The sequence below is a fragment of the Stenella coeruleoalba genome, assembly GCF_951394435.1.
Source record: "Stenella coeruleoalba genome assembly, chromosome: 19".
Classification (NCBI taxonomy): domain Eukaryota; kingdom Metazoa; phylum Chordata; class Mammalia; order Artiodactyla; family Delphinidae; genus Stenella; species Stenella coeruleoalba.
In genome coordinates, this window is record NC_137165.1 from 59155381 (window position 1) to 59183226 (window position 27846).

General features: G+C 51.9%; 1 protein-coding gene across 2 annotated transcripts in view; it reads left to right on the top strand.

Annotated features, from left to right (window-relative positions):
• Window positions 1-4031: 4031 nt before the first annotated feature.
• The window catches only part of WIPI1 (WD repeat domain, phosphoinositide interacting 1), a 37384-nt gene continuing 13569 nt past the window's right edge, over window positions 4032-27846 (top strand). For both annotated transcript variants that reach the window (XM_079904204.1, XM_079904203.1), the window contains exons 1-8: window positions 4032-4183; window positions 8546-8628; window positions 9979-10148; window positions 13573-13669; window positions 19982-20079; window positions 20722-20814; window positions 21494-21564; window positions 22689-22796. In XM_079904204.1, coding sequence (XP_079760330.1) covers window positions 4104-4183; window positions 8546-8628; window positions 9979-10148; window positions 13573-13669; window positions 19982-20079; window positions 20722-20814; window positions 21494-21564; window positions 22689-22796 — 800 coding nt within the window. In that variant the 5' untranslated portion in view covers window positions 4032-4103. The remainder of the gene's footprint in view (window positions 4184-8545; window positions 8629-9978; window positions 10149-13572; window positions 13670-19981; window positions 20080-20721; window positions 20815-21493; window positions 21565-22688; window positions 22797-27846) is intronic.

Here is a 27846-nt window from a genome sequence, read left to right on the forward strand (position 1 = left end):
TTGTGCCTTTGCTCAGCCAGGCCCTTGGCTGGGGACTTCCTGATTGCCAATCCCATGGGACCATCTCCTTTCCCAGAAATCACCCTACAGCCCGTTCCCTCCTCTCCTACTTAGAACTGTGGGGCTAACTTCTTGAGCTCCCTTCACATCATAACCCGTCGCCGTTCCCTCTCTGCAGCCCCAAAGGCTTACCTATTTTCTATTGCCTCTCCCCCTCTCCTCTGTCCTGCAAGGACCACCATACACCCTTCTCCGCTGTGGTTCTACTCTTCCTCAGCTCACACTCAGAGTGTTGAAACACATCAACAGGAAGAGAAAGGAGATGATTTCCTGTGACTTGATTTTATAAAAATAGAATGGATTTTATAAAAAGAAGCCGCAGCCAGGAGCAGTATTCACTCACCTAGCAGTTACTCTAGTTATAGATGGTTGGGTGTCACAGGCAAGCATATTGAGTGACCGGAAGGTTGCATCAGACAGGATTTCTCATTTCCAACTTCCCCTGTGTATGCCCTGTGTATGCCCTGGTCAGCATCTTTAAATTACAACCTGATTGTTACACAAATAGGAAGTCTTCCCATTAGCTGAATTGTGGCCTGCAATTTTATCTTACAAAGGATGTTTGATTCCCAGACCCTGGCTTGATTCTCCCAAGATTTTGCTGACTTACTGTCTCCCTAGAAAGAATGGACATTTTGCCTGGGAAAAGATGGACACGTAGGAATTCCAATTGGGAAAAAGAGAAAGAGTCAAAATCCTGTTCCCATTTCAGTAAACTGTGCGTTCTCTGCCCCTCCCCCAATATTCCTTTGCTTCTGATATTCAGCCTTGAAATCTCTGTTCCAAGAATATGGAAGGATTAAGATGCCATAAGCCTGATATTCAAATCAGGAGTTTCCACTCCTATAGAACCTAGATACGAGCTAGGACTTAAAAAAAGAAAAACCAGCCTGGCATTAAATGAATTCAGCACCTCTGAATTTATTTATAACCTTTTCCTTGGCCTTTTATCCAAACAGATTTCTGGGATTTTTTTTTTTTTTTTTTTTGAGGGTGGAACCTCTCAAAGTGGCTCCTTCTGCCTCTAACAGAAGTCATAAACTGGCCCTCCACAAACCACATCCAGCCAGCTGATGTATTTAGTTTGGCTCACATAGTGTTTTTTTAAAAAGAAGAATTAGTTGTCAGCGTTTAACATTTGTACGTAAAAATATAGGCTTCTATGAAATAAATATTTCTATAAATACACATTACATAAAATACAGATTTCTGTATTGTCTTGGGAAAAATAAAACCAGATGAGGCAGCCCTGGTATGTTATTTCTACATGGGTCCTTGGGGGATGTGAACCATTGACCCAGTAGGAAATATACAAGGGAGATCATTCATAGGAAAAAGTGGGGCTGGGAAGGTGACCCGTTTTCCTCCAGATCTACATCTCTAGGTCTGAACCTTAACTCCAATGAGCATTCAGCTCTACCACCCCAATGTGTCTGAAACTAAATGCAGCTTCCTAAGTACCTGCCAGACATCTGGTTTCTGAAAGCAGCACAATGCACCTTCTGACCACGGAATCGGCTTTAAGTCTTCCGGTCTTCTTCCCTGCCGCCCCTCCTTCCCCATCAGCCGCCGTGCCCTGAGGCTTATGCTCTCAGAAGTCCACTGGGCAATAAGATAGCTACCAACCACGTGAGCACCTAAAATGTGGCTAGCGCGAACTGAGATATACCATAAGTGAAAAAGACACACGGGATTTTAAATATTTATGCTAAAAAATAATGATAATCCAAACTGGCTGATGAATAATTTTACGTGGATGACCGACTAAAAGGATATTTTTGACCTACTGGGTTATGTTAAATAGTATTTAAATAGTTAAATATTATTAAAATTAACTTGCCCATTTCTCTTTACCCTTTTTAACATGGGGCCTAGAAAATCTTAAATGACACGTCTTGAAAATTTTTAATCACATTTGTGGCTCACGTTATCCTTCTAGTGGACAGCGCCCTTCAAAACATCTCTTCACATGACGTGATGAGGTGCTAATTATCGCTACAAAGGCAGTCATGTCACAACACATAAACGTATGAAATCAACACGTTGTACACCTTAAATTGACACCAAGTTATATGTCAAATACATTTCAAGAAAAAAGAATCTCTCTTGGGTTTGTCCTAACCTTTCCGACCTTGCTGCCAACCTATAGCCTAGTTTCTCACATGCTTTTTGCTCCTAAAATTTCACATTAGTCTAGGCTTTTCTCCCTTCTAATCTGCTCTACACACCCTGGCCGAGTTTATCTGCCTAAAACACTACTTTTATCACGAAACTCTCCTGCTCAAAAACTAACACCAGCTCCCATCTCTACCCCATAAAGTCCAAATTCTTGGTAATAACAGCTTCCACTTTAAAAACCTATTGCGCACATTATGTAATTCTCCCAACAACCTAACACCTAGAATGTCAGACTTTTTGCTTTCTAAATAGAACAAAAAGGACTGCAGCATTTGCCTGAGCTGGGAGGGGAGAGGGAAAGCACCTCTGAGCTGAGACGTTACAAGGATAACACAGTTAAAGCATCCAGGCGGCGGCTCCTTCCCTTACGATGATTTTTACAACACCTCACAATCAACTAAAGAGCAATCAACATCTGTAGATGTGTTAGCTGAACTATTTTTACATCAGTTGAGAGGAAGAATAATAGCACTGAAAAAAGAAACTGTTATATTTGCATTTCAGAAAACCCAAACCAGAAGTCAACCAGAAAAGCTTAAGAGAAACAGTTCTCTTCACTCACCCACTGTAGGTCCAAGTTTCCTATATACATATATACAGTTTTGTCACAAAATAGAAAATTTGAATTATACCAGTCTGAAATGCAGTGGTACAACAACAATAAAATATCATTTCGTCTCAAAATTTGAAAAGCAGGAATTAAAAATTTGTCAGTAATTATATACATCCAAAACTAGCAGAGCTACTGATTCATTAGTTGTGTTGATAATTCTACATGGCAACATGTATTCATCTTGGGAAGAGAGACCGTTTGGATTCACCTCGAATTACATGAGGTTTTTACTGTGCTGTCTTCAAGACTTCATCCTTTTCATAAAATACAACATCCTATACCCATTTTATTTCATTTTTTCAGCTACAGATCAGATAGGTTTTGCCAAAAACTGTCTAGCCGAGTCGTTGGTGCACGGGTTTTGAAATCAGACAAAACCACATTTTACCATTTATTGTGTTACTTCAGGCAGAATTGTCTAGCAGTTCTGTGCTTCAGTTACAGCTTCTTTAAATTGGGCATAATTACGCTTTCCTCCCAAAGTTTTGTAAGAATTCAACGAGATAATACACATTGTTAACACGGTGCTTGACCTGTGGTAAGAGTTCTCAACCGACAATAGATAAGACGACGTCCTACCTATCTGGCCTCAGCATCCTCCTGTTAGAAACAGTCTTCTAAGCAGCTTGAAGACTCTAAGAGAGGGTGGGGCTTTGGCGTCCAACGCTCTCTACTAAACTGTAAGTTTAGTAGACGGAGTGTTACCCAGGACACGGGGTTGGGTGGGGTCGGAACGAGCGCGCCCGCCGGTCTGCTTTGCCGCGGCCGCGACGCAGACGCCGGACCGGAGCCCGCAGGCCGGGCCCAGCTGCCTGGCCCTTCCCTCCTCCCGCTCTGCCCGGCCGCCCTGGCAGTGAAAACACCGCCACGTGGCCTGCAGCCTTCGCGTCACGCGCCTTCTCCCAATGGCAAGCCGTGTCTCGGAGTTGGGGGCGGGTCGCCAGCAGGGCGGTACCGCCCACAGCCGTCGCCAATTGGCCAAGGGTGAGCCGGGGCGTGGGCTCACGACCAATGGAGGCCGGCAGTGGGGACCCCACCCTGTCGACGGCTGGGTCCGCGGGACCCGCAGGAGGGGGCGGGGCGGGGCGGAGCTGAGCGAGGAGGGGCGGGGCGACGCGGGACCCGGGCGGGCCCGGGCGGGGCCGGGGGCGGGGCCGGGGGCTGAGGGGGCGGGCAACCCGGCCCGCGGGGTCGGCGCCAGCGGGCTGCTGAGGTGGCTGTCGCTCGCTCGGAGCTGCGGGTCGAGCCCCCGATGGAGGCCGGGGCCGCGGATGGCCCCTCGGGCGGGGTCGAGGAGGCGCTCAGCTGCTTCTCTTTCAACCAGGACTGCACGTAAGCCGAGGCGCCTGCCCTGCCGGGAGGTGGGGGTGAAAAGTCGCGATCGGGGGTGTCGTCCAGTTGGCAACTTGTGCAGGAGGCGCGGGCCTACGTCCCCAGAGGCCTCGGCGGACGGCCGGTGCTGCCCGGACCGGTGAGGGTCTCCGGGCCGCCCCGTCGGCCTCCCCGGCCTCCAGGAGGGGGCTGAGCACCCCCGTCGCCCGCTGCCGGCCGAGAGCCAGGAGGGCCCGGCCGGGGGGAGAAGGAGGGAGTTAGCCGGGGGACTGGGGCTGAAGGAGGCCAAGGAACGTGGGGGGACGGGGGGGCGGGGTAGTGACCAAAGTGGGGGTCTGGGGAAGGAGGGGCAGAGGCCAAAGCAAAGGAGATGGGAGAGGACGGGGAAGTTGCAAGCGGACCCGAGGCGAGGTAGTTGGGGCCCAGGAAGATGGGAGTACAGGAGAAACTTTCCCATTTGTCCTTGAGCATCTCAACGTGGCATCTGGGCAGGGCCAATGACTCAGAGGCAGCCTATCCCTGCGGCCAGGCCAGCCCCGGTCCCAGCCCCGGCGCAGGGCACCTCGCCCGCCGGATCTGGGCGTCAGGAGCCTCTCCATTGCTCTCACTGTGTCTTCCCGTAGCCCACTGGAGAGGCCGAGCCTCCTCCTGGGAGTCCAGGAGCCCTTTCCCCGCCCAGGCTGCCTTCCGGGAGAAGCGTGAACTCCACTCTGTTGCCTTTTGACTGGATTTTTAACGTTTCACCTTGATGTTCCCATTGGGACTTTGGCCAGAGAGCCGGGAGCTGCTGAACTGCGTTTCAGACAGCTGGAGGGTGTCCCTTAGAAGCAAACTGCTGCTCCCTTACCTCTTCTCATGGGATTGTTAGACACCAGCTCTGGGCACCGTATGGAATAATCTCTTTGGAATGTGCACCCAGAGCATTAGGCAGTGATGACCTCTTCCCAGTTCCCCATTTCCTGCTGTACCAGTCTCTGTCGTGCTCCTTGTTTGGAGTCGGCTTCAGGTGTGTGTTGGCCGTCTGTGCCTGGGCTATGCTAATATTGAACATTCAGTGGTGTAATTAAGGCCATCGTGTACCATAAGCAACCCTGGCTTCCATTCCCTTTGTGTTTCTGTTTAAAAACACCCTCTGCCAAACGATATACCTTTGTTCGAAAAAGCTGTATGTGTAATCGTGTAATCCAGTAGCTGTACAACTGGGTTAGAAGCGGGACTTTCAAGCTTCCCTTGACCACAGCCCACAATAAGAAATACATGTTACAACATTACCCAATATCCAGATATAGATGTGTGTGTATACACACACACACACACACACACACACGTATCATATCACTGAAAAGCAATTCACAACATGCTCTTAATGTGTGCAATACCCTCTGGTATTTTGTGTTTCTTTTTTTTTTAAAGCCATTCGTGACTTACTAAATTATTTTCTCATGGGTTGACAGCCAGAGTTTACAAAAATGATGGTCTAGATTCGCTTCTGATGTTTTGTAAGAAACATTTTGCAAGAGAGGATGGCTGTTGAAATGCCTGGGTGTTTGCCTTCCCAGTTGAGAGCAGGTTAACGAGGGGAACTAGGGCTAGTTTGCTTCTTAGTAGGAAATGTTCTCAATTCTGCTTTGTAGCATTGTTATTACATTTTTTTAAAGGGATGTTAATTTTTACTCTAGGTAAGTCCCAGCTTTCTATAGCGGTTGGATAAAAATGTTATTTTCAAAACCGTAGGGTGCTTGGGAAGATAATGTCCTTAGTCCCTACTGTCAGTTCTGTCTTCCTGGCTCTGCTGGGCAGCTCTGTCGCACCTATAAATAAAAGTTTTTGTCACAGGCAGTTGCTTTGAGCTTTAGAGGGTATGGCATTGGATTTTAAAATAAGTCAAGCCCCTTGCCGAATACATTTCGGAGTGTCAGCGTGTCTTTTTCTATAAGTATAGGCCAAATTTAGGGTCCAGGCTTCCCTGGTGGCGCAGTGGTTGAGAGTTCGCCTGCCGATACAGGGACGCGGGTTCGCGCCCCGGTCCGGGAAGATCCCACATGCCGTGGAGCGGCTGGGCCTGTGAGCCATGGCCGCTGAGCCTGCACGTCCGGAGCCTGTGCTCCGCAACGGGAGAGGCCACAACAGTGAGAAGCCCGCGTACCGGTAAAAAAAAAAAAAAAATTAGGGTCCAGTTTTTCTGGAGAAGGTTAGTTAGAAGACAACTAACTTTAGCAGTCTTCACTCATCCTTCATGCTTGGCCCTGTGCCAGACAATTTGGGTGTGTTTTTTTCACTTGGTTCGTGGTATGTATTTGTCCCAAATCCCATTTTCATGAGAGGTGATGAGAATTTTTTTTCTTCCTGCAGAAAGGCCTTATGAATGAAATAAGGTTTTAGTCTGAATTCCTTGATTCAGAGTGTTTTGTGGTCATTGATCAACCATTTAAAACACAACAGTGATCACACTGCCATTTCCCATATTTAAAATTCTTGTGGAGAAGGGCATATGTTTGAAAGTTATTTCAAGTTGCCAGATCTTTTGGTTAATATTATAAGACTCTAATTACAACATTTTTTCCCTTACTTGCAAGCTTTAGAAACCTTGGTTTGCAACTAACTGCACACATATTTATGTGAAAAAAGTTTACGGGAAGAAGGTTTAGAAACAGTGATCACTATGGAGTATGTATATCTTGAAGTTTTAAGATGCGGCTGGCTGGCCTTTCGAGTTTGTTGTCATTAGAAGCCAAGCCCCAGTTCTGAGCACACTGTTGCCTGATGCAAACGTCTAATCCCCCAGGTTAGCTGCTCAGCAGGTGGGTTGGGGGCGGGGGCCGGGGGTGGGGGGAGTAAAGAAGCAGAAGCGGCCACCTTGCTGATTAAAAGTCAACCGCCATTCCAGGGAAGAACAAATGTTAGGGTAGAAAAAAAACAAAATTCCAGGGAGAATCATATGACCTTCTCTCTTTTAGGCTAGTGAAACAAGAGCCTTGGCCATCCAGGCTTGTAGCAGTAAGCTGCTTATTTTAGTCATGTCTCCCTGTGAAGAGCCGAAGCTCACCTTTTCATATGTTTATTTTGAATGAGGGAGTTGGACTAATTGTTAGGTCTACGTAGGACCATTTTAAGGTCCATTTCGGCCCTGACATCCCATTTCCCAGGGGTCAGGGTCTGATGGCTTATTCTGAGGGTGCTCTGGGTAAGATTTTGGTCATCACTGAGGTGTTGAGGGCAAAGCAGGAGAGAGCTGGGTAGGAATTCTCAGCTGCCGAACAAAACTGACTCGTTTGCTTTCATCCTGGGGCCAAGGAAACATGGGTGCACACTCTGTATCTATCGGTTGAAGAGTGAAAAATTAAGAAGACGAGATTCTGGACTTCCCTGGCGGTCCAGTGGTTAAAGCTCTGCACTTCCGATGCAGAGGACGTGGGTTTGATCCCTGATCAGGAAACTAAGATCCCACAGGCTGCACTGCACGGCCAAAAAATTAAAAAAAAAAAAAAAAGAAGAAGACAAAATTCTTTCAGCCCCCGTTGTCCCAGATAAGGTTTCGATTTTGCTCTGTTGGTAGGGTGCAGTGCTGGCTTTGTGAAGCAGAGTTCTCAACCATGGCTGCCCATGAATGGCTGCCCATGAAAGTACTTGAACTGAAAAAAACAAAAAAAAGAAAGAAATCCAATTAAATAAAAAGCACAGGGCTGGGGGAGCAGGGTAGACAGTCATCAGGACTTTTCTTAAAGCTTCCCAGGTGAGTTTAATGTGCAGCAGGGATGAGAACAACTGGTATAAAGTATCTGAGATGCTTTCATGCAAAGTGATGGAAGGAAGCATCTATTAAATTTTGCCTGCTAATGACCCACTGTGTCTTCTAAGATCACGTATGTCTTTTTTAAGCAAGAAAGAAAGAAAGGAGGAAGGAAGGAGGGAGGGAGGGAAGGAAGAAAGTGAAGGAAGGAGAGAAGGAAGGAAGGAAGGGAGGGAGGGAGGGAGGAAGGAAGGAAAGAAAAAAAAATAATTTACCTCTTGGTAGCACTGTGATGAATATTGTCAAACATGCCATTTTTCCCATTTCTGCCCAGCTGGGAAAGCATGGTCTCTGGTGGGTCTGACACTTCATTTGACGATAGAGCCCATTCAGTTTCAGGTCTCTTCGCCATTTCACATGTTTGTATGTAGCTGTCTTTGACTTCCTTTCGACTGGACCTGCCCACCTGACAAGGCATACTTGCTTCTCAGTCTAGAAAGTGATCAAATGTCTTGGCTCCTGAGGCTGTATGTTTATCTGAGGCTAGAGGGACGGAGGGTGTCTCTCTTCAGACACACCTGTGGTTGGACCCAGTACCTGTTGTCATTCCCAGGCTGTCCTTGCCTTCACAGATCCCTCGCGATTGGAACCAAATCTGGTTATAAGCTGTTTTCTTTGAGCTCCGTGGAGCAGCTGGACCCCGTCCACGGAAGCAGTAAGTGTGTGCGTGTGAGAACCTTAGGGCACCAGATCCTCCCTCTAGACTCGAAGCTGGGGCGCTGCTCAACTTTCTGCATTTCCCTCCATTAACCCACAAACTTACAGTCAGTGTTTTTTCAGATTTAAATATAAATCATTGTTTCCACTTGCTTTAAAAAAAAACCCCACCATGAAACACTAGTAAGGTTTGGCAATAGCTGAAGTAACATTCTCTTTTTACATTAAGAAATCCTTTGAAACTGTATTGTTGACACTTTTTCGTATACTCATATGCACGGTCATCAGTTTTGATAATTGTCAAACTGAAAGTTCACTTACGATTTTTTTTTTTGCCCTTTTATTGGCACTGTAGAATATTGGTAACATTCATTCAGTCATGGAAGTATTTTCCTTGTTTTAATAAAGCAGTAGTCTCCCATTCACAGAATCCATATCAAAGATATTGAAGTACTTCTAGTGAATGTTAAAAACAAGTCCAGCTTAGAAATGTGCCTCTCTCATTGTCTCAGGGAAGGTTGTTGTTTATGCCACCATCATATTGACGAAAACACACTCTTCAGGTTTCCTGGGAAGAAAGCGGCTTGGCAAATAATATCTTAGGCTCCCAGTTCACTTGTAAGATGTTATTTTTATTATAACATTTTTGTGAAGATTCTGCTCTGTATCTGTCCCGCGTTGTTCCCTATGGGACTTGCTGGAGCCCAAGAAAGGCAGGCGTGTGAAAAGAATGTTCCCAGAAAGACACGGAGGCCTCCTGTCTACAGGCGCTCAAGAGGCCTCCTGATCTACCTTCTTCCTGGGTACAGAAGGACTCCCCTGGTCATAACACAGATGTCCGGGGTATTATCAACAGGAAAGGGATTCCGGAGAGAGTCAGGGAGCACAGCGAGACGGGCAGGAGGCACAGAATTCACCGTTCCTGCCCCCTCCCCTCCCCCATCATGGTGGCACCTGTACCTTTTAGCAACAGGGACCAGAAGAATTCCGAAAGCAGAGCCTCCCGACAGAGTAGTTACCCCTTTGCAACCTCCCGTGGAGGAAGAGTGGATTGATCCAAACCTCCCAGATATGTTCTGCAGAGAGGACGGCGGCCCCGGGGGCGGGGCTGTGATTCCAGCCGCAGAGGGCATCAGGGGATGCTCTGGAAAGCCCGGCTTGATCGCCGGGGTCTGCCTGACTGTCCATCGTGGAAAGGGCTTGGGAACTTGGGAAACGGGTAAAGTTCACTGTCGAGGGAGGGGGCGGGGAACCTCTGCAAGCGGGCGGCAAGGGAGGGAGGACCCCGAGGAGGCCGGCGGGCTGACGTCTGCGTGCCCTCGGCCGCCTCCCCACCCCCTGCCCGCAGATGACATCCCCGACGTCTGCATCGTGGAGCGCCTCTTCTCCAGCAGCCTGGTGGTGGTGGTGAGCCACGCGAAGCCTCGTCAGATGAACGTCTACCACTTCAAGAAGGGCACGGAGATCTGCAGCTACAGCTACTCCAGCAACGTCTTGTCCATCAGGCTGAACCGGCAGGTAAGGGGCTGGCGCGTCCCTCCGGGTCACGAGGCTCCCGCCGCTGGGGACCAAGGAAGAGAGGAGCATCCCTCGGGATGGTCATCTCTCGCCAGCATCCAGCTCTGTCGGGGGTTTTAAAACTCAGGCCGAGGATTATGGGGACATGGTTTGAGTCTACGCCGCACACTCGTCTCGGTGGTGAGACCGCCCGCACCGCCCCCGGGCCCCGGTCCTTCCGCCTGCCGTGATTTCTCAAACATCCGCCACCGGCTAGGCGAACGCTGTCCCCCTGGAGCCAGGCTGGGTGGAACCCCGACTCAGAATCTGTCCCGTGAGCCACTGCAGGGGCACCTTAAACCAGAGGGACGCCCTTCTGCTTTGGGCCCTAGATGGTGACATTCCTTGCCGGCTGGTGGTCACGCCTGTCAGAATAAGCTCCTGGAGAGAAAGTGTGGCACTCCTGGGTTAGTGCTGAAGCCAGTCGGTGAAACTGCCCCTCCTCTTGCTGGGACCGAGTCCCAGGCCGCTTCTTTTCTTTCTTCCGGCGAACCCTTGAAGGTGTTTCTGGTGGTGTTTTCTTTGTTGGAGGAAGGGTTAGTCTTATCTCAAACGTGCAATATAATTCTTTTGAAAACTGTACGTTCCTGTTAAATAAGCATTCGGGGGCACTAGCCGAGCTTCCCTTGAATTATGAGATTTTAAATCCTATGAGGGCAGCGACTGTATCCATTTTACTCGCTACCGTAAGGCCTGGTAGAAAAGACAGTGCCCGGTAGAAAAATGCTCAGTGAATATCTGTTTCCCGGCTGCCTATTAAATACAAAAACAAATAAATCGGTTCTTTCTATGACCGAGCAGATCTGTGTGTTCAATTAAATATCCCCAGGGTGCTGGAGGTCCTTGCCTTCACCGAGGACATCGTTTTCTCCTTTGTACCTAAACTATTAAGTGCTTACTTTTTTTTTAAACAAATGAGACAAAGTGCTGTCTTAAGTTTATGAGAAGGAAGAGATTGTTTCTTTGGGTTGATCCACTATGTTGACTGCCTATCCATTCAAGTCTGTATAAAGCAGGGTGGTAGAAAATGGCCTGAGAAATAGAATACGGCGTATTTTAGAAGCAAGGAGTAGCAGGGGATAAAGAAGATAAGCCCGGTTCTTGGCAAGAGAGGGAAAGGCAGTTTGAGGGTTTTCAACTTGAAGGCTTTTAAGCACAGTTCTTGGCTCCGGTGCTGTCTCTGAAATGTCTTGTTTGCACATTAAATTTCTTTGCAGGACGTTTTATCTTTGCATACGTCGATAGCCAGGGTATAAAAATTAAGACTGTTTAGGCAAATGTCCCGTAAAGGTCAGAACCCTCAAATGGTATCCACGGTATTTATTTGTATAATGTCCCTCGCTTGCTCTCTGATATTTTCATCAGCAAATGGGACTGTTAACCTTTAGGTGCCACCCTCTCCTCAATAAAACACCATATTCACTTCAAAGTTCCCCGGCCGCGTTTCCTAAAGAACATCACGGCACCTAGAACTTCTCCGCTGTTCACGGCCAAGCCAGCTGGACCCCAGGCCGACCAGGGCTCTCTTCCTTTAGCATTTCTTCTGCTAAGAAGATGATTTGAAGCAGGTCTGGGAAGTCTTCGGGGTGTGCTTCTCTTATAAACATTCAGATTTGGGACGCTTCACTTTTGGTTTACAGGGCTGCTCGTGTGCCCTCCCTGCCAGGCCAGGGTCCTGCTGCTCCCCCCCACCCCCCCCCCACGGCCCCGAGGATGTGAGAATAGAGCCTGCTCTGTCTATTTCATCAGGTCCTCAGGCTGTGCAGTTCCTTTCTGAAAAACAGGAAAAAAGTCCAAGATTTGTGTGGGGAATTAAGAAGAAAGAAAACCCCTAATCCTCTGAATCTGTAGAAAGGAAGAATATTCAGTAATTGGGATCTGTTTCATTTTTAGTTGCTGTTAATCCCCTTCTACTAATAGAGGAAAGGTACTCTGTGGAATAAAGACAGTAAACCAGATGTGTTTGGATTTGTAAATGTCCACAGTTCTTTGACCCTCTGTTCCGAGGGGCCCTCGTTACCCAGATGGAGACTGACTGGATGGAAGCCTCCAAGGGCAGACGCTGTAAAGAATTTTCTAGTTGACAAAAGGAGTTTTTACTTCTAGGACCTAGACAAGTAGATGAGAGCCAGGGTGACAGGGAATGAGCTGAGCTGGAGGCCAGCCCAGGGTTCCGCTGAGACCGCAGACTGATTAGTAAAGGGAGGCATTGCCAGGGTTGTGCTCGTCCCAGGAACGAGCCCTCACGTGGAACACAGACGAGGTGCCTCCTCTTTGCCCCTCGCTGTTCTCTCTGTGTTTCCCTCGGGCTGGGGTTGCCTGAAATCCCGCCGATGGACCACAGAGCAGGTGGTGCTCTAAGAGCTGGTGGGGAGAGATGCGGATGAGGCCAGAGAAGCTAGGAGTGCAGGCTGCCCCTGCAGGAAGGGGCATGGTGAAGACCCCGTATTCTGGGGTCGCACGCGGGGCTGGGGGTGGGGACACAGGAGCGAACCCAAACCCACAAACATCAACAAGCACAGAGCACTCTAGTCCAAACGTAGTAAGTGCAGGCGAAAGGCAAAGCGGTGCGGTGAATCAGGGACTTGACTTTACGGAGAAGCACTGATACGTGCCATCAATTTGGAGGCCCTGTTAGCATCTTTTTTGTCAGCCCTCTGTGCCCAGCGCTGTGGCCACAGGGCCTTAAATAAACCTGAGAAAAGTGTTTCGGTGTTACCTTTCCGCTTGGTTCAAGTGACAGTCTCCCGAAAAATTCTGCGCTGGGAAACAGCATCGCAGGCTTTTCCCAGAAGGGGAGCCCACCGCTTCTTAGTGGTATTTTTAGGTTCCTTCCTTTCCAAGAGTTGTTCCCTGGGATGAAAGGATCTGGCCTGGGAGCAGTGGTCCTCACGTCTGGGGTCCGTGTTGAAACCCCCCTGAACGAGGGTCTCCAGGCAGAGCCCGGGCCTTGCCCCGGGATGCCAGGAGCTCATCAGAGTCTGAGAAGCACCAGCCTGAAGGAGGCCGAGGCGGCGTCTGATGGGAAGGGGAACCGAGAAGTTTACCCGGAAGTGTCTTCACTGGCAAAGGGAGTCTGATCAGGAAGCGTCCAGGATTCCCTGGACTGAGGAGGGGGAAAAGTACAAAAACAAAAACAAGAAGGAAATCTCAATTTCGAAATGGAATTTCCAAAGATCCTGTATTTAGTGCTTCTGTCCAGGTGGACGGTGATGTATACGCGGCTGTGCGCACATAACGTAAGCTTCAAATTGATCGTGAAAACTCCTCCCCCTTTCGGCTTAGAATGGAGTTAGGATTCCCAGGAGAGAGGCGTGATCTCGGGGTGGGCGGGCCCCTTTCCGAGGAGTCAGCCCCATAGGCTGATGGGTCTGTGTGATTTCAGAGGCTGCTCGTTTGCCTGGAGGAGTCCATTTACATTCACAACATTAAAGACATGAAGCTTCTGAAGACCATCCTGGATATTCCTCCAAACCCGACAGGTGAGCCGCAGCCCGGGCCAGGTGCCCCCGAATCTCGTGTCTGGGTGCCCCTTTTGCACCAGCTGTGTTTCCACCCAAACTGAAAACCCGAAGCAGCGTTTGGCCTTCATTGCTTTATAAATCTTCGTGGTGTTTGCCTTGAAGCTTCGTCTTAATGGCCGCAGATTCAGATTATATTGGGCCATGCGTCCTGCAGGAGGGCCGTGTGACCTTCCCTGCAGCCTGGGAGAAACTCCTTTCCCCTGGGACCCATTCTCAGCAACCGTGTCAAAGCATTTAGGCAGACACGTAGGAGATGTCCTGCATCTGACGTTGCAAGGTGCTCACCCCTAGTTATCTTTGCTGGTTGTTCAGTATAGAGCAGACATCATAATCAGAAGTGGGTTCTACCTGACTGGGAGACAGACAATCCAAACCGAAAAGAAACGTGTTTTCTTTTGTTGCAGACAATTCTCTCTACGTGGGTGATATGCTAGGAGGTTGGACTGTATTCAATTCTCAGATGTAACACTGTTTAATACATTTTCCTGATTTAAGAATGGGAGCAGCTGGGATTGGTCAGGTTGAAAAGGCAGACGATGCCATTCTGTGAATCCCTGGCGGCAGAAGTAAAGGAGAAGGAAGTTGTGTGGTGGGACAGGAGCCACCAAACCAGAACAGTGTGCGGACCTGATGATTCAGGGCAGTATTTGTAAATCGCGCTCCAGCTTAGTGTCGTTAAATGAATGCTTCAGTTCACTGCGGTTTTCTAATTTGTTGACTTTCACCGAATTTCAATATCCCTGTGGCCCGACCTCAGTCACCTAGACTCTTTGAGCCTCAGTTTCCTCAGCTGTAAAATGGAATAGTAACCCCCGTCTCACAGGGGTGGTGTCTGTGGCGGCGACCTGCTCACGGCCTGCTGGGCCGTAATTCCTCCTCTGGCCTCATTTCCTTCTCTCCATCTGAGTTATACAGATGGCCCTTGACGTTGACTTCAGTGCTTTAAAATTTCAGCCCTGACGAAACGGTACTGTATTTGAAAAGATCACAGCCATTGAGGCCGTTAGAAAGCTCTGTGGGAGAACGACTTTAAAGCCTGTTTTGCAAGTGGAGGGTGGTAAGTGAAGGAACCATGGCCGGGGACGGCGGTGGGGGATTAGTTTCGTTTTGTGCTGTTTTTCAGAAATGAGAGGTTGAACTAACCTGGAAAAGTGTTTATTGCAGACATGCTACGTGCCCGGGACCATAGTAGGCACTGTAGGTACAGACCACACGCCAGGAACCCCAAACCCTTGGGACATGGTGCACAAGGGCCCTGGCGTCTTTGGAAGGTTTGGGACCCAGGGGGTGACAGCTGAAAGGAAGATGTGCTCTTCTGACAGGGCGAGGGAGGTGAGTGGGGTCTGAGCAGAGCCCACCGGAGCCGCGGGCCTGGGCTGGACCCTGGCGGCTTTGGACAGAGGACATCTCAGGGGGGCAGGGGACATGCCAGGTGAGCAGGGGACATCCCAGGTGGGCAGTGGACATGCCAGGTGGGCAGAAAGTTCACAAGCTGCCTGTGACTCTCCGTTTCTTTGAAAGGCGGGGAGCTGGGCACCGTCAGTGGCCTTTCGAGCAGGTGTCCCACGGGTCAGGGCAGCCGGCAGCCCCCTCACCCCTGCGGCCACACCTCAGCCGTTCAGCCCAGGGGATGGTGCTGCCCGCCTTCAGGGCCAAACCTGTTCCTCCTGCGAAAAGCCCGTCTCCTCTTTGAGCAAACGCAGCCCTTTGTCTTCGCTTAGAAAACGCACGGATGGCCTCAGGTTTGCACTTTAAACAGGGAGGAAGGAGGTTTGCAGGTGTAGGGCCATCTGTGCTTCCTGTTAGGATGTGTGCGCCTCACAAAGGGAATGATTTTATCTCAAGACAACTTAGAAATGATGGGAGGAGTCCTCAGGTAAACATTACCAGTGGGCTGGGGGAGAGATTTAGCCTTTTCTTCTGAAAGACCAGGGATGGGTTGAAAGACCAAAACGTGTGTCTTATTACAGCTTTGACGTTCTTTGGAGAGAGAGGCCAAGACAGCTTCAAATGCTGACATTTATAATCATCCTCTCAGCTTCCCCTGAGCTCTTCCTACTTCAGTAAAATGGGGATGAGCCTTTTTACCCCACAGAGTTCTTATGGGGAGGACTCCCCGAGGGCGGGGAGGGGGTGAGAGCGAAGTCCCATCTGCTGGGCACACGAGGCTCGGCCAGGCTCGCCCACCGGCCGGTTCCATGCATCATGTCCATCTCCAGCCAGGAGGGCAGGCTCGGGACAGGTCGGGGTTTCCCTGCAGTGACATGACCCGCCCCTCGCTCAAGGACCCCCAGCAGACTCTGAACGTCCAAAACCACGGAGATGAGATCCTCAGAGGCCAGGAGTCTCCTTCATTTGTTCCCACCCTCTCATGTATTTTCTGAACAACAAACTGTAAGATGGAAACTCTGGCCCTTGATGTGATGCATGTTCCTGGGTCACAGGGAGACGGGGCCTCTTGGCTGACAGGCTCAGCCACACGAATTCTGAATGTCTTTCGACTTTGTGAACTACAAATACGTGATACACACAGAGTCCTGTCATTGCTTCACGCTCAGTACCGGCCGTGGCTGTAAATTTCCTTCCTTCTGTCTGTTTGTGTCATGCCCATTCCTGTTGTGTCAAAGACTGCAGGCTGCTTCCTTTAAAGGGTTTGGCCAGACGGGGCTCGAAGTTAATTTCCTGCTAGCACAGCAGTCTGTACCCTGAGCAGCTGAAGGTGGAAATCTCCATTAAAAACTCCGCCAACCGCAGAACTTGGGGATGCTGTCGGTCTTACAGGCTCTCACGGAACATTGGGGGAGCAGTCTACACCACGCAGCAATGTGTATAATGGGACAGAGTAGCCGTTTATTCCCCAGCGAGCGCTCTTTCTGAAAATATAATGCAGGTGGGGTAAATGGTAGCATAGAGCATCTGTAAGTACAGAGACGATTTCTCTCCTTTCTATTTTTAAAAACTGGAAAGCATATTCCATTAATCAACCCAGAGGGAACTGCATCTTATAAATCACTGTTAACTTGCTTTAATTTTGACACATAATACTATAAATACCAAGGTAAGAATGATTTAGAATCACAGGACTTCCTTCTAATTCCAGCCGATGGTGCCATTGGTTCTTGAATGGAAATCAGGCATTTTTCTTCTCCAGCTGCAGAAGGATTACAGCCAAACCATTTCAGTGGAATTATAGCTGACCATGATTTATGAAAATGTGTGTCCAGTCTGAAGTCCAAAATCCACATCAAAACCTAACTCCTTATATTTTAAAAAAAGAAAAAGGCCAGAAGAAAATATTCTCAAATATTGAGCACAGTGAAAAAGCCTCTGGGTTTTAGAATTCTGCGTGCTTTTTTTTTTTTCTGTTTCTTTATATTTTCTGGCCTCTACAAATTTTTTATACTATCACTTTTATATTATAAAATAATATCAAAGAAAAGGCTGGGACTTCCCTGGTAGCACAGTGGTTAAGAATCCACCTGCCAATGCAGAGGACACGGGTTCGAGCCCTGGTCCAGGAAGATCCCACATGCCGCGGAGCAACTAAGACCGTGTGCCACAGCTACTGAGCCTGTGCTCTAGAGCCGGCGTGCCACAACTACTGAAGCCTGCACACCTAGAGACCGTGCTCCGCAACAAGAGAAGCCACTGCAATGAGAAGCCCGTGCACCGCAACGAAGAGTAGCCCCCGCTCACTGCAACTAGAGAAAGCCCGCATGCAGCAACGAAGACCCAACGCAGCCAAAAAAAATAAATAAATTTATTTATTTATTTATTTATTTTAAAAAAGAAAAGGCTCATTTCCCTTCCTATAAAGGGTTTCAGGGGACACGTGACAGAAACAGAAGACGAGTAGAACGGGAATATCTAAGCCTATAGCAAAGTCTTCCTACTTTCCTTGGGGGCTTCACAAGAAATAAAGTGCATTCTTAGAGCTGGGTGGATTTGTCTGAGAATTGGACCACAGGAAGCTAAAGGAGCTCACGTTCAGCATTTCTGGGGACCGTCATTAAGTTGCAAATGTTGGTACGCACGGCCCCTTGGCTACATTCAGGTGGGCTGGCCGAGGTGCGAGCCAGAGGCAGAGCTGTCAGGTACGTGGTTACGTGGCAGGGTGTACCTGCCCTCGCCACCATCCTTGGTCCCTTCTTGTCAGACTCTTGTGTCAACTCACTCTCCATTGGGTGTTACAGGAAGTTCCATGTTAGCTGAAGAAGTTTAAGCTTCCTTCCTTTCTGGAAATATTTACATTTTAATATACAACTCTGAAGGTCACCTCACACCTATTAGAATGGCTATTATCAAAAAGACAAGAGACAAGTGTTGGCAAGGGTGTGGAGAAAAGGGAGCCTGCGTGCACTGTTGGTGGGAATGGAAATTGGTGCCACCACTGTGGAAAACAGTGTGGAGGATCCTCAAAACACTAAAAACTGAGCTACCTTATGATTAAGCAATCCCACTTCTGGGTATTTATCCAAAGAAAATGGAGACACTAACTCAAAAAGATATCTGCAGCCCAATGTTCATTGCAGCAATATTTACAACAGGCAAGACATGGGAACAACCTAAGTGTCCAGCGATGGATGAGTGGATAAAGAGGGTGTGGCATATAGATATAATGGAATACTACTCAGCCATAAAAAAGGATGAAATCTTGCCACTGTAATGACGTGGATGGACCTTGAGGGCATCACACTACGTGAATTCAGTCAGGCAGAGAAAGACAAGTACCATATGATCTCACCTATATGTGGAATCTTCAAACAAAACAAACAAGCTCACAGATGCAGAGGATAGACTGGTGGTTACCAGAGGCTGGGGGTCAGGGGGAAGAGACGTGTGAAATGGTTGAATGGGGTCAAAAGGTACAAACTTCCAGTTAAACAATAAGTCATGGGGGGGGCTTCCCTGATGGTGCAGTGGTTGAGAGTCCACCTGCCGATGCAGGGGGCACGGGTTCGTGCCCCGGTCTGGGAAGATCCCACATGCTGCAGAGCGGCTGGGCCCGTGAGCCATGGCCGCTGAGCCTGCGCGTCCGGAGCCTGTGCTCCGCAACGGGAGAGGCCACAGCGGTGAGAGGCCCGCGTACTGCAAAAAAAAAAAAAAGTCATGGGGTGTAACATTCAGCAAAACTGAGAAGGCATGAGTGGTCTCTTCTGAGGCTGGGTGACCCTGTACAGGCGAGAGGGCTGCAGGGAGCCTGCAGGACAGGGCACTGGGCTGTCACCCTCCTCCCACAGCTGCCTGGCAGGTGATAAGGGCACAGCCTGGTGGGTCCTTGGCAAAGCCCGAGCAGGAGGTCAGACCTTGGTTCCCATCCTCCACGTTTGCTTTTGTTTTAACCTCTGCTCTGCCCCCAGCAGATGAGGGTCAGGTCCATTTTAGCCTGATCTGAAGTTTCTCTTATGCTTTTACAAGAAACCCATTTAACACACTAACTTGTAACAAAGCTACCTTTTCTATTTAAAAAGGGCCTCTCTTGCCTGATCTCCAAGTTCTTATTCTGGTAATGCTTCTGGTAATTCTGTGAATTCACTTCTATCACGTACACCCCTATGAATGGAAGCCATTGTTGTGAAAATCCTTTTCTTAAATGCTGTTAGGATCCTCCCCCGCCCCTCCAATCCCCGTGTAAATAAAAATGGCTTCTAGGTTTGGTTCAGTGGTTTGACTTGGTGTTTACTCTTCCAGAATATTGTTGAAGCCTCTTAAATCCAACATGTCCTGTTTCTTTAGTTTGTCCCGACGGCAGACACACCGTCTTCACTGCCCTCAAGTGAATTTCCCCTCTGGAGGCGCCCATTTCCCTTATCGAGGCAGGACATTTGGCTCTGAAACAATTTCTAAATAGGTCCTCCCCTCAAGCCACCCAGCCTCCCCACCCTCCAATTTTAAATGACATTTAATCACCTGCAGAAAGGCCACCACAAGCTGCCCTTTATTTCAGTTAGGAGCTTGTAGCCCAGAGGGTAACGGAATTGGAAGAGAAGTAGCTGTTACTTCAGGGCCCTGGGGCACAGTGCGAAGAAGAACGTTTAAAATAGTCTAACCTCTGACCTCTCAGCTGTGGCGTGGACACGGTCAGTGTCCAATCACGAGGTCGTCCCGGGAATTTACTTGATCAGGGTCCTTGGATTAGAAGAATCAAGAATCGAGGTCTGCAGGGCCGCTCCTCCCCTCGCCAGCAGGTGGCGCTGTGGTCGTGCCGTGTCCAGATGCCCTTCCCGGGCGTGGACGCCGGCTTTTCACGTGCGGTTTGCTCTCCCCCAGGTCTGTGTGCCCTGTCCATCAACCATTCCAATTCCTACGTGGCCTATCCTGGGAGCCGGACGACAGGCGAGATCGTGCTCTACGACGGACACGCCCTGGTAAGTTGGCGGTGACCCCGCCGGCGCAGCCCCCTGCCTGGCCGCGTGGTCAGTTTCAGGTGAGGGGCGGGCTCGGTGGCTGGGGGGCGAGGTGCAGAGGCGCAGGCAGCCCCGGCCACAGCTGTGGGGTGTGGACGGGAAGGTCATGCCCTTTGCCCTCATCGCCATCCGTCCACGTAGCCACAAGGCAGCCTGCCAGGCCCGGACAGACGCCGTGGCAGCTGGGGGCCATCGCGGGGTTGAGTGCGTCCTGCCGGGCCGTGGCGCAGCCTGCGACAGCGTGCAACCATGTCCCATGTCCTGCCCTCTGCTCTCCGAGCTTCACAGAGCGGGCAGGATTGCTGCAGGAAGCCGGGCCCTAGAGCCGCATCACGGAGAACACAGTCACATCACCGCACTGGCCACCACACGGGTGGTCGCCCATCTCCCCGAGGGCAGGAAAAGGGACAGAAACACAGCAGCCCTTGCAGCAGCGTCTAGATACACCGGGAAGCGACGTGCAGCTTCTATGCATACGGCCTGGTGGAAAGAGGGAAACAGGGAACCCAGCAGAGGAGGGAGGGTGTCTGGGAGGGAACGAGGAGGGGAAACGCGTCCTCCCTCTGCCCCAGCATCAACCTCCGTTTTCCCTTTCGCCAACAGAAGACAGTCTGCACCATTGCTGCCCACGAGGGGGCGCTGGCCGCCATTGCCTTCAACGCCTCGGGCTCCAGACTGGCCAGCGCCTCCGAGAAAGTGAGTTCCTCAGGGGCTCGCCTCCTGCCGGGGTGGTGGTGGCGGGTTCCGGGGGCCCTGGGCCCCAAAGAGCTGGCGGAAGGGGCCCGGTGACCCCAGCGCTCAGACCTCACTCCGGAGGGAGGCCTTCCGGCCCCTGCGTGAGGCGCTGCATTTATTAACTCGGCCGACCAAGGGCCTCTGCTGTGCAGGACACAAGCCGCTTTGCCCAGAACCTTGTGGTCTGATTAAGAAACGTGCGTGCCCATCATCACAGATACGGAGAGATGCCACGTTCCATAAACACAGTAGAAACAAAATGCTTGGCTGTTCAGCAGGAGAGACTGACATCTTCTGTCTGGAATAACCAGGGAAGGTGACCGAGTTGAATTTCAGATGCCACGAGAAACAGGTGTATTTTTGACGGGCAGAGATTGAATATCTGAGGGGGCCACAGCAGACTGAACGAGCGCGCCAGCGCCTTGGGCTGGGGGGGAGGGGCCGGGAGACGGAGGCTGTTCAACTCACCTTCCAAGAATGGTTTACACAGCGCACATACAGAAAAGCCTCCGTGCACAGCCCTCCGCGCTTCCTCTCCTGAGACAGATGCTCCAAACCAATCTAACAAGCTCGTCTCTAAAGGGACGTGTCTGCGTGAAGCTGTGCACGGTACGAAACGCCTACCTGCTTTCTCTTCCAGGGCACTGTCATCCGGGTGTTCTCGGTTCCCGATGGGCAAAAGCTCTATGAGTTTCGGAGAGGCATGAAAAGGTCTGTGCTCATCGTAAAAACACACTGTAGAGTACGCACAGGGGTCCTGCAGTGGACGGCTGGCAGCCGTCCGGGGAGAGGACGAGGGGCTGTGTGCGCCCCTCGCCCTGCCCGGGAGGAGGGATGATGGTCCTTTCTCAGGTGACTGACTAGAGGCCCCGCTGAGCACTCAGAATACCTGAGAGCTGAGAGGGCTTTGTGACCTGGGCCTCCAGCCTGGGGAGCCCTTTCTCGACGCGCCCAAGGGCGGCCCGTCGCGGAGAAATGAGACAGGCGAGGGAGTCGTGGCCCGAAAGTAACTGCTGACCCTCCTCCCGCGGAATAGAAAAGTGTGATGGTCTTGGTCCTATCCGCTGTAGGGCTCACAGACGGAAGACTTCCAGCGTGACGGGAAGGGGCGATGCCTGGTTTCTTCTCACCTGAGAAGCGACCCAGTGTGACTCTTTCCGATGTTAATTTCCAAGTATGAATGATACAGTGTTGAAGGGATTTTAGAAAACACAGGCAGACCTTGGAGAGAGTGTGGGTTCCATCCCAGACCACCGCAGTAAAGCCAGTATCGCCATAAAGCGCGTCACGCACATTTCTTGGTTTCCTCGTACCTACGAAAGTGACGTTTACACTGTCCTGCAGGCTGTTAAGTGTGCAATGATGGCATGAGTCTAAGCAAAAGTGCCTATGCCTTAATTTAAAAATGCTTCATTGCTAAACAGTGCTGACCATCACCCGATCCTTCAGCGAGTCGTAACTGTTTGCAGTCATCACACCAAAGGTCACTGGTCACAGGTCACCACGACAAATAGAATCATCATGAAAAAGCTTGAAAAATGTTGAGGATGATCAAAACGTGACCGGGGGCGCGAAGCGAGCAAAGGCTTTGGGGAAAACGGCACCGACGGACTTGCTCGAGGCAGGGCTGCCACAAACCTTCAGCTTATAAAAAAAATCGCAGTATCTGCGAAGCATCATAAAGCAAAGCCCAATAAAACGAGGTCTGCCTGTGCTCCAACTCTTCGCGATACATTCAGGTTTTCTTACATATATACGTGAAGCTGATTTTTGTCCTCTCAGGCTGTTACCCTCGTTCCCCGGGCTCACCCGTCCCTGTGTGGCTGTCTTTGCAGGTATGTGACGATCAGCTCTCTGGCTTTCAGTATGGACTCGCAACTCCTCTGTGCTTCGAGCAACACGGAGACCGTGCACATCTTCAAGCTGGAGCACCTCGCCAACAGGTAGGACACGAAACGCTCGTTACACTAAAAGAGTCAGATCCTGGTTGTCCGGCCGGAGCACATGACTTCTCTCTGTCAACGCCACGGACTTGGCTTTACTTGTTCTGTCCCCACCAAGCGGGGAGCGAGTGTCAGCAAAGACTAGGTGATGTGAGCTGGGGTCGCCCTCCTGAGTTTGCAGCCCGGCTCTGCCCCGTGTGAGCGGCGAGACCTCGGGCAGGTGATCTAATCTGTCTGAACTTCTGTTTCCTCGTCCGCCAAACCTAAAATATTAATGGTCGTATATGCATCTTCGGCCTGTGGTGAGTGCCCGGACTGAAAGCACGCAGCGTAGTGCCGGGCACGGAGTAAACCCTCGAGCGCGTTTGCTCGCTCGCTACAAGTGCCGTGACGCACAGGCCGACCTCGTGCTGTTGCTTCGAGCTTGGTTGTGCTTCGCGGATTCTGCGTTTTTCACAAACTGAAGGTTTGTGGCAGCCCTGCCTCGAGCAAGTCCGTCGGTGCCGTTTTCCCCAGAGCCTTTGCTCGCTTCGCGCCCCGGGTCACGTTTTGATCATCCTCAACATTTTTCAAGCTTTTTCATGATGATTCTATTTGTCATGGTGACCTGTGATCAGTGACCTTTGATGTTACCATTGCAAAAAGATTACGACTCACTGAAGGCTCACGTGATGTTCAGAATTACGGTATGCACATTTTTTTTTAATCAAATGGAGTTTATTTGAGACGGGGCTCAGATATGAATCTCCGTAACCTGGCTGCAAGTACTGTACTTTGTTTTCTGGCCGTGCTCTGAGGCATGCAGGAGCCCATGCCCCCTGCGATGGAAGCACGGAGTCCTAACCACCGGGCCACCAGGGAAGTCCCGCATGTTGTTTTTTAGACATCACGCCCCTGCGTGCTTACTAGACTGCAGGGTAGTGTAGACATCACTTTTATACGCACGTGTGCGACATGCTTCATCGCTGCGGTCTGGAGCTGACCCCGCAGCGTCTCCGGGGTCTGTGTGTATTCGTCACCCCCAGCACTGAGGGCCTGGCAGATCCTTCCAGGGCCGCTGCTGTGCCCGTGAGAGGAGCGGAGCGGGGTCGACAGCGTGTGCTGGACTGCAGCCAGGGGTGTGCGCATGTTTCCTGTTGCTGCTGCAATAGATCATCACAAACTTCATGGCGTAAAGCAGCACACGTTCACGGCCCCATGGCACTGCCAGTCAGGGTGGGCGGCCCGGGGGTGGCAGGGCTCGGTCTGCACTCAGGGTCGCGAGGCTGCAGTGCAGGCGTTGCCCGCTGTCTGCCTGAGCTCAGAGCCGTCCCCGTCCTGGTCGCTGGCAGGAATGCAGGCCCTCGTGCTGCAGCAGCGAAGCCCCTGCCCCCGCGATGGCCCCCAGATCCCCCTCCCTCCTCACGCGGCCTTCAAACCAGCAAGGTCGCGCCGATTCCTTCTCAAGCTCCTGATTTCTCTGAATCTCCCTCCTGCCTCTGGCTGGGCAAAGCCCCCTGCTCTTAAGGCCCATGCGATTGGCTAAAGCCGTCTGGATCATACCCCCTCGACAGCCACCTGGGCCGTACGACATGACACAGTCACGGGGCTGCGGTCTCCTCCCTGGCACAGGCTCCGGGGACCAGGCCGTGGCACCCTGGGGCCCCTCCTAGGGACTCCGCCCGCTGTCGTGTGGGCACCAGTGCAGGTGCACAGGTGTGCGGCCCCTGTTTCTCCCGGGAAAGCAGTGAAGGGTCTCCTCCACGCAGGCCTCGGCCGTGGCAGTGTCGTGTCACCCAGCCTGCCCCTGGGGCCCAGACCCTGCCCCGCGCAGCCCAGGACACGGCTCACACCTTCCTAGGGGGCCTTCAGACACCGCGTGTCTCCTGACACCTCCCCCTAGGGTCGCTATAGGAAATGGAAACATGAAGTGTTAGCGATTAGCTCAGGGACACCCAGAAAGCGGCGGTGGCCTCGGCAGCACGGCCGCTTGTCCGGGTCCCGTGCTTCTCGGTCCGTGGAGCCTCCCGACACTCTCCGGCCCCTGGTTGCCCACGCGCTTCCAGAAGGAAGGGAACGGGTTCAGAGGAGTTCAGCGTCTCGCCTGGAGCCGGCCTCCGTCTCCAAAGCCAGGGTCCACGTGAAAGCGCCGCGTCTCACACCCGCCAGGCGGCACCGCCAGCGACAGCTCAAATCCGTGTCCCAAGCGTGGTGTCCTCTGCTGGGCCTCGCCTGGTACCAGGAGAGACAGGCTCCTCCCCGAGAGTGGGACTTCCACCCCTTCTACCCGCTCAGGCAGATACAGAACCCAGCCTCCGTTGTGTGTGTCAGTGTGTGTGTCTGTGTGTCTGTGTGTGCTTGTGTGTCTGTGTGTGTGTGTCTCTGTGTATGTGTGTCTGTGTGTGTGTGTGTGCCTGTGTGTGTGTGTCTGTGTGTGTGTGTGTCTGTGTGTGTGTGACACGGTGCCGGCCTCTGTCCCACACCGTCTGGAGCTCCCTCCCTCCCGGGGCACCCAGTGACTGTGGGGCCCTGGCTCCGGCCGCCGGCCAGGGGCTGCTCTCACGCCCTCTGAACCTTGGCCCCGCAGGGCTGTGAAACACTAGATGCTGCCCCTCCGCGCTGCTCACGTGCCTGGAACCCTTCCAGCACCCGCCCCCGTGTGTGTGTGCCCCAATGCATGCTGCTTGCCCTCTAAGCTTTTAAATAGATGTCATCTGTCTTCTGGACATTTCTATCCCTTCTCGGACAGCCTCTACACCGTAGGACCCGCTCTCTGCCGGAGCTTTAATCCCTCGTCAGTCGTGCTGGGTTCGGGCCCCCGTGGGCAGCAGAACCATCCGGGCGCCCTGCCACCCCCAGGTCCCGGGATCCGGGGACCCCACGCCGCTGCCTTGGTCGCATCTCCATCCGAGTCTCTTATTGGTGCTTAAGGTGGGAAGTGGCCACTTGGGCTCAGTTCCGCCTCCAGGCTCACCTGCTTCTGTCCGTCTCAGGTCACCAGGAACACACCTTCCCGTCACTCTCCACGTCCCCCCAGCCCACCCCGTCCGTGAAGCGGTAACTCGTACAGCACGAGATGACTCTGCCTCTGCCTCCGTCCCACCTCTCTGGCCACCGCCCTGAACCGGGCCTCCCTTCCTTGGTCTCCCTCCTTGTAGCCTCTTCTGCCATCACACATCTTCTTGCTGGACTAATCGTTGGAACATGCCCCTCCGTCCTCAGACACCTTTATTCCCCTTTGCCCTCAGGAGTAAGGTCCCAGGTCCTCCAGCCTGGCGTTCGAGGCCTTCCTTCCTTCCTTCCTTCCCTCCCTCCCTTTTCCCAAACAACTAGAGGAATATTCCTTTGTCTTTGGCATTCACAACGTAATGGATACGGATACAACACACTTAAAGATTTAATCTGCATTATTGTTTTCTCAGTCACTATAGAGATATCAAATACGTGTTGAAGTATAGTGTTTTTTTGTTTGTTTTTTTGATTTTTGGCTGCATCGGGTCTTAGTTGCGGCACGCAGGATCTTTCGTTGCGGTGCGCAGGCTCCAGAACACAGGGGCTCTGTAATTTGTGGCACGTGGGCTTCGTTGCCCCGCGACATGTGGGATCTTAGTTCCCCGACCAGGGATCGAACCCGCGTCCGCTGCACTGGAAGGCAGATTCTTTACCACTGGACTACCGGGGAAGTCCCGAAGCAGAGTTGATTTACCATGCTGTGTTAATGTCTGCTGTACAGCACAGTGATTCAGTTAACACACACACACACACACACACACACACACACACACACACACACACACACACACACACACACACACACACACACACACTTTCTCATACTCTTTTCCCTTCTGGTTTATCCCAGGATGTGGAATGCAGTTCCCTGTGCTCTACAGTCGGCCTTGCTGTTTCTCCATCCCGTATACAGAGTTTGCATCTGCTCACCCCCACGCCCACTCCCTCCCTCGCCCTCCCCCGCCCTTGGCAACCGCCAGTCTCTTCTCCGTGTCTGTGAGTCTGTTTCTGTGTTGTAGATGAGTTCATCTGTGTCGCAGTTTCGATTCCTACAGATTGTCAGACTAAGCGAAATAAGTCAGAAAGAGAACAAGTGCCGTACGATGTCGAGGCTTTTCTCGCCGCACCTTGCCTGAGCTGAGGCCTCCCTGCCTCTGCCCCCTGGGCCGGCCCAGCGTGGCCCTGACTCTCAGATGCTTGTCCAGAGCATCTGATGGGCCCCCCTCCTGCCCCCTCACCCCGCTCGGAGACAGACCTGCCTCGGGGCCTAGCCCGGCGACCAAGCCTCTTCAGTCCCGCCAGCCCCGGAGACGCCCTCTTATGGGACAGCACTCGCCGGGCGCCAGCCCCTACGCTGTGCCGCCGCTTCAGTTCTCACGGGCAGGGGACCGTGATTGTCCCCGTGGTCCCCGGTGAGGACAATGGGATATGAGGGGTGGAGGAACGCCCTCCGCCCCTCCCTCCTCTGTGGTCTTGGAGTCGCCCCGGCCTGGGCCCTGTCCCGGGCACCCTGTCTGGAGCGCCCACGCGTCCTCCCTTTTACACCTGTGCTGCGCCCCGCCTCGGATGCAGGACCTGGGTGTGGCTGGTACCCCTCGGTGACGCCCCACCCTTAGTGCAGCACGCCAGGGCGAGCCGCGCAGGTGTGTCCCACGATGCTCAGGATGTTAGGGGGACGGCGGGAGCCTGGAAGCGCCCGTCGCCTCCAGACGAGAACCTCGAGACCCAGGGAGGTTTGTCCAGGCGGTGACGGGGGGAATAAACCCCAGGGCTTCGGAGCCGCGGGCCGTGTCCCTCACCAGGATGCATCCCCCGGACAAGCGGCCTCTCGGCCGGGGTGCCTGGGGCGCATGCGGCCACCCTGGTCCTCGCCGGGCTGCTCGGCGCAGAGGCGAGTGTCCACCCTGCCCACCCGCGTCTCACCACACAGCCGTCCCCCCTTGTCTGCCAGAGACCCCAGGATGCGGCGTGGGGACTGCAGGGGGCACACCAGGTCCTTTTGAATTCCCCCGGCCTTTGTGCATTGCCAGCACCCACCCGGGTGGCTCGAGGGCTGTAA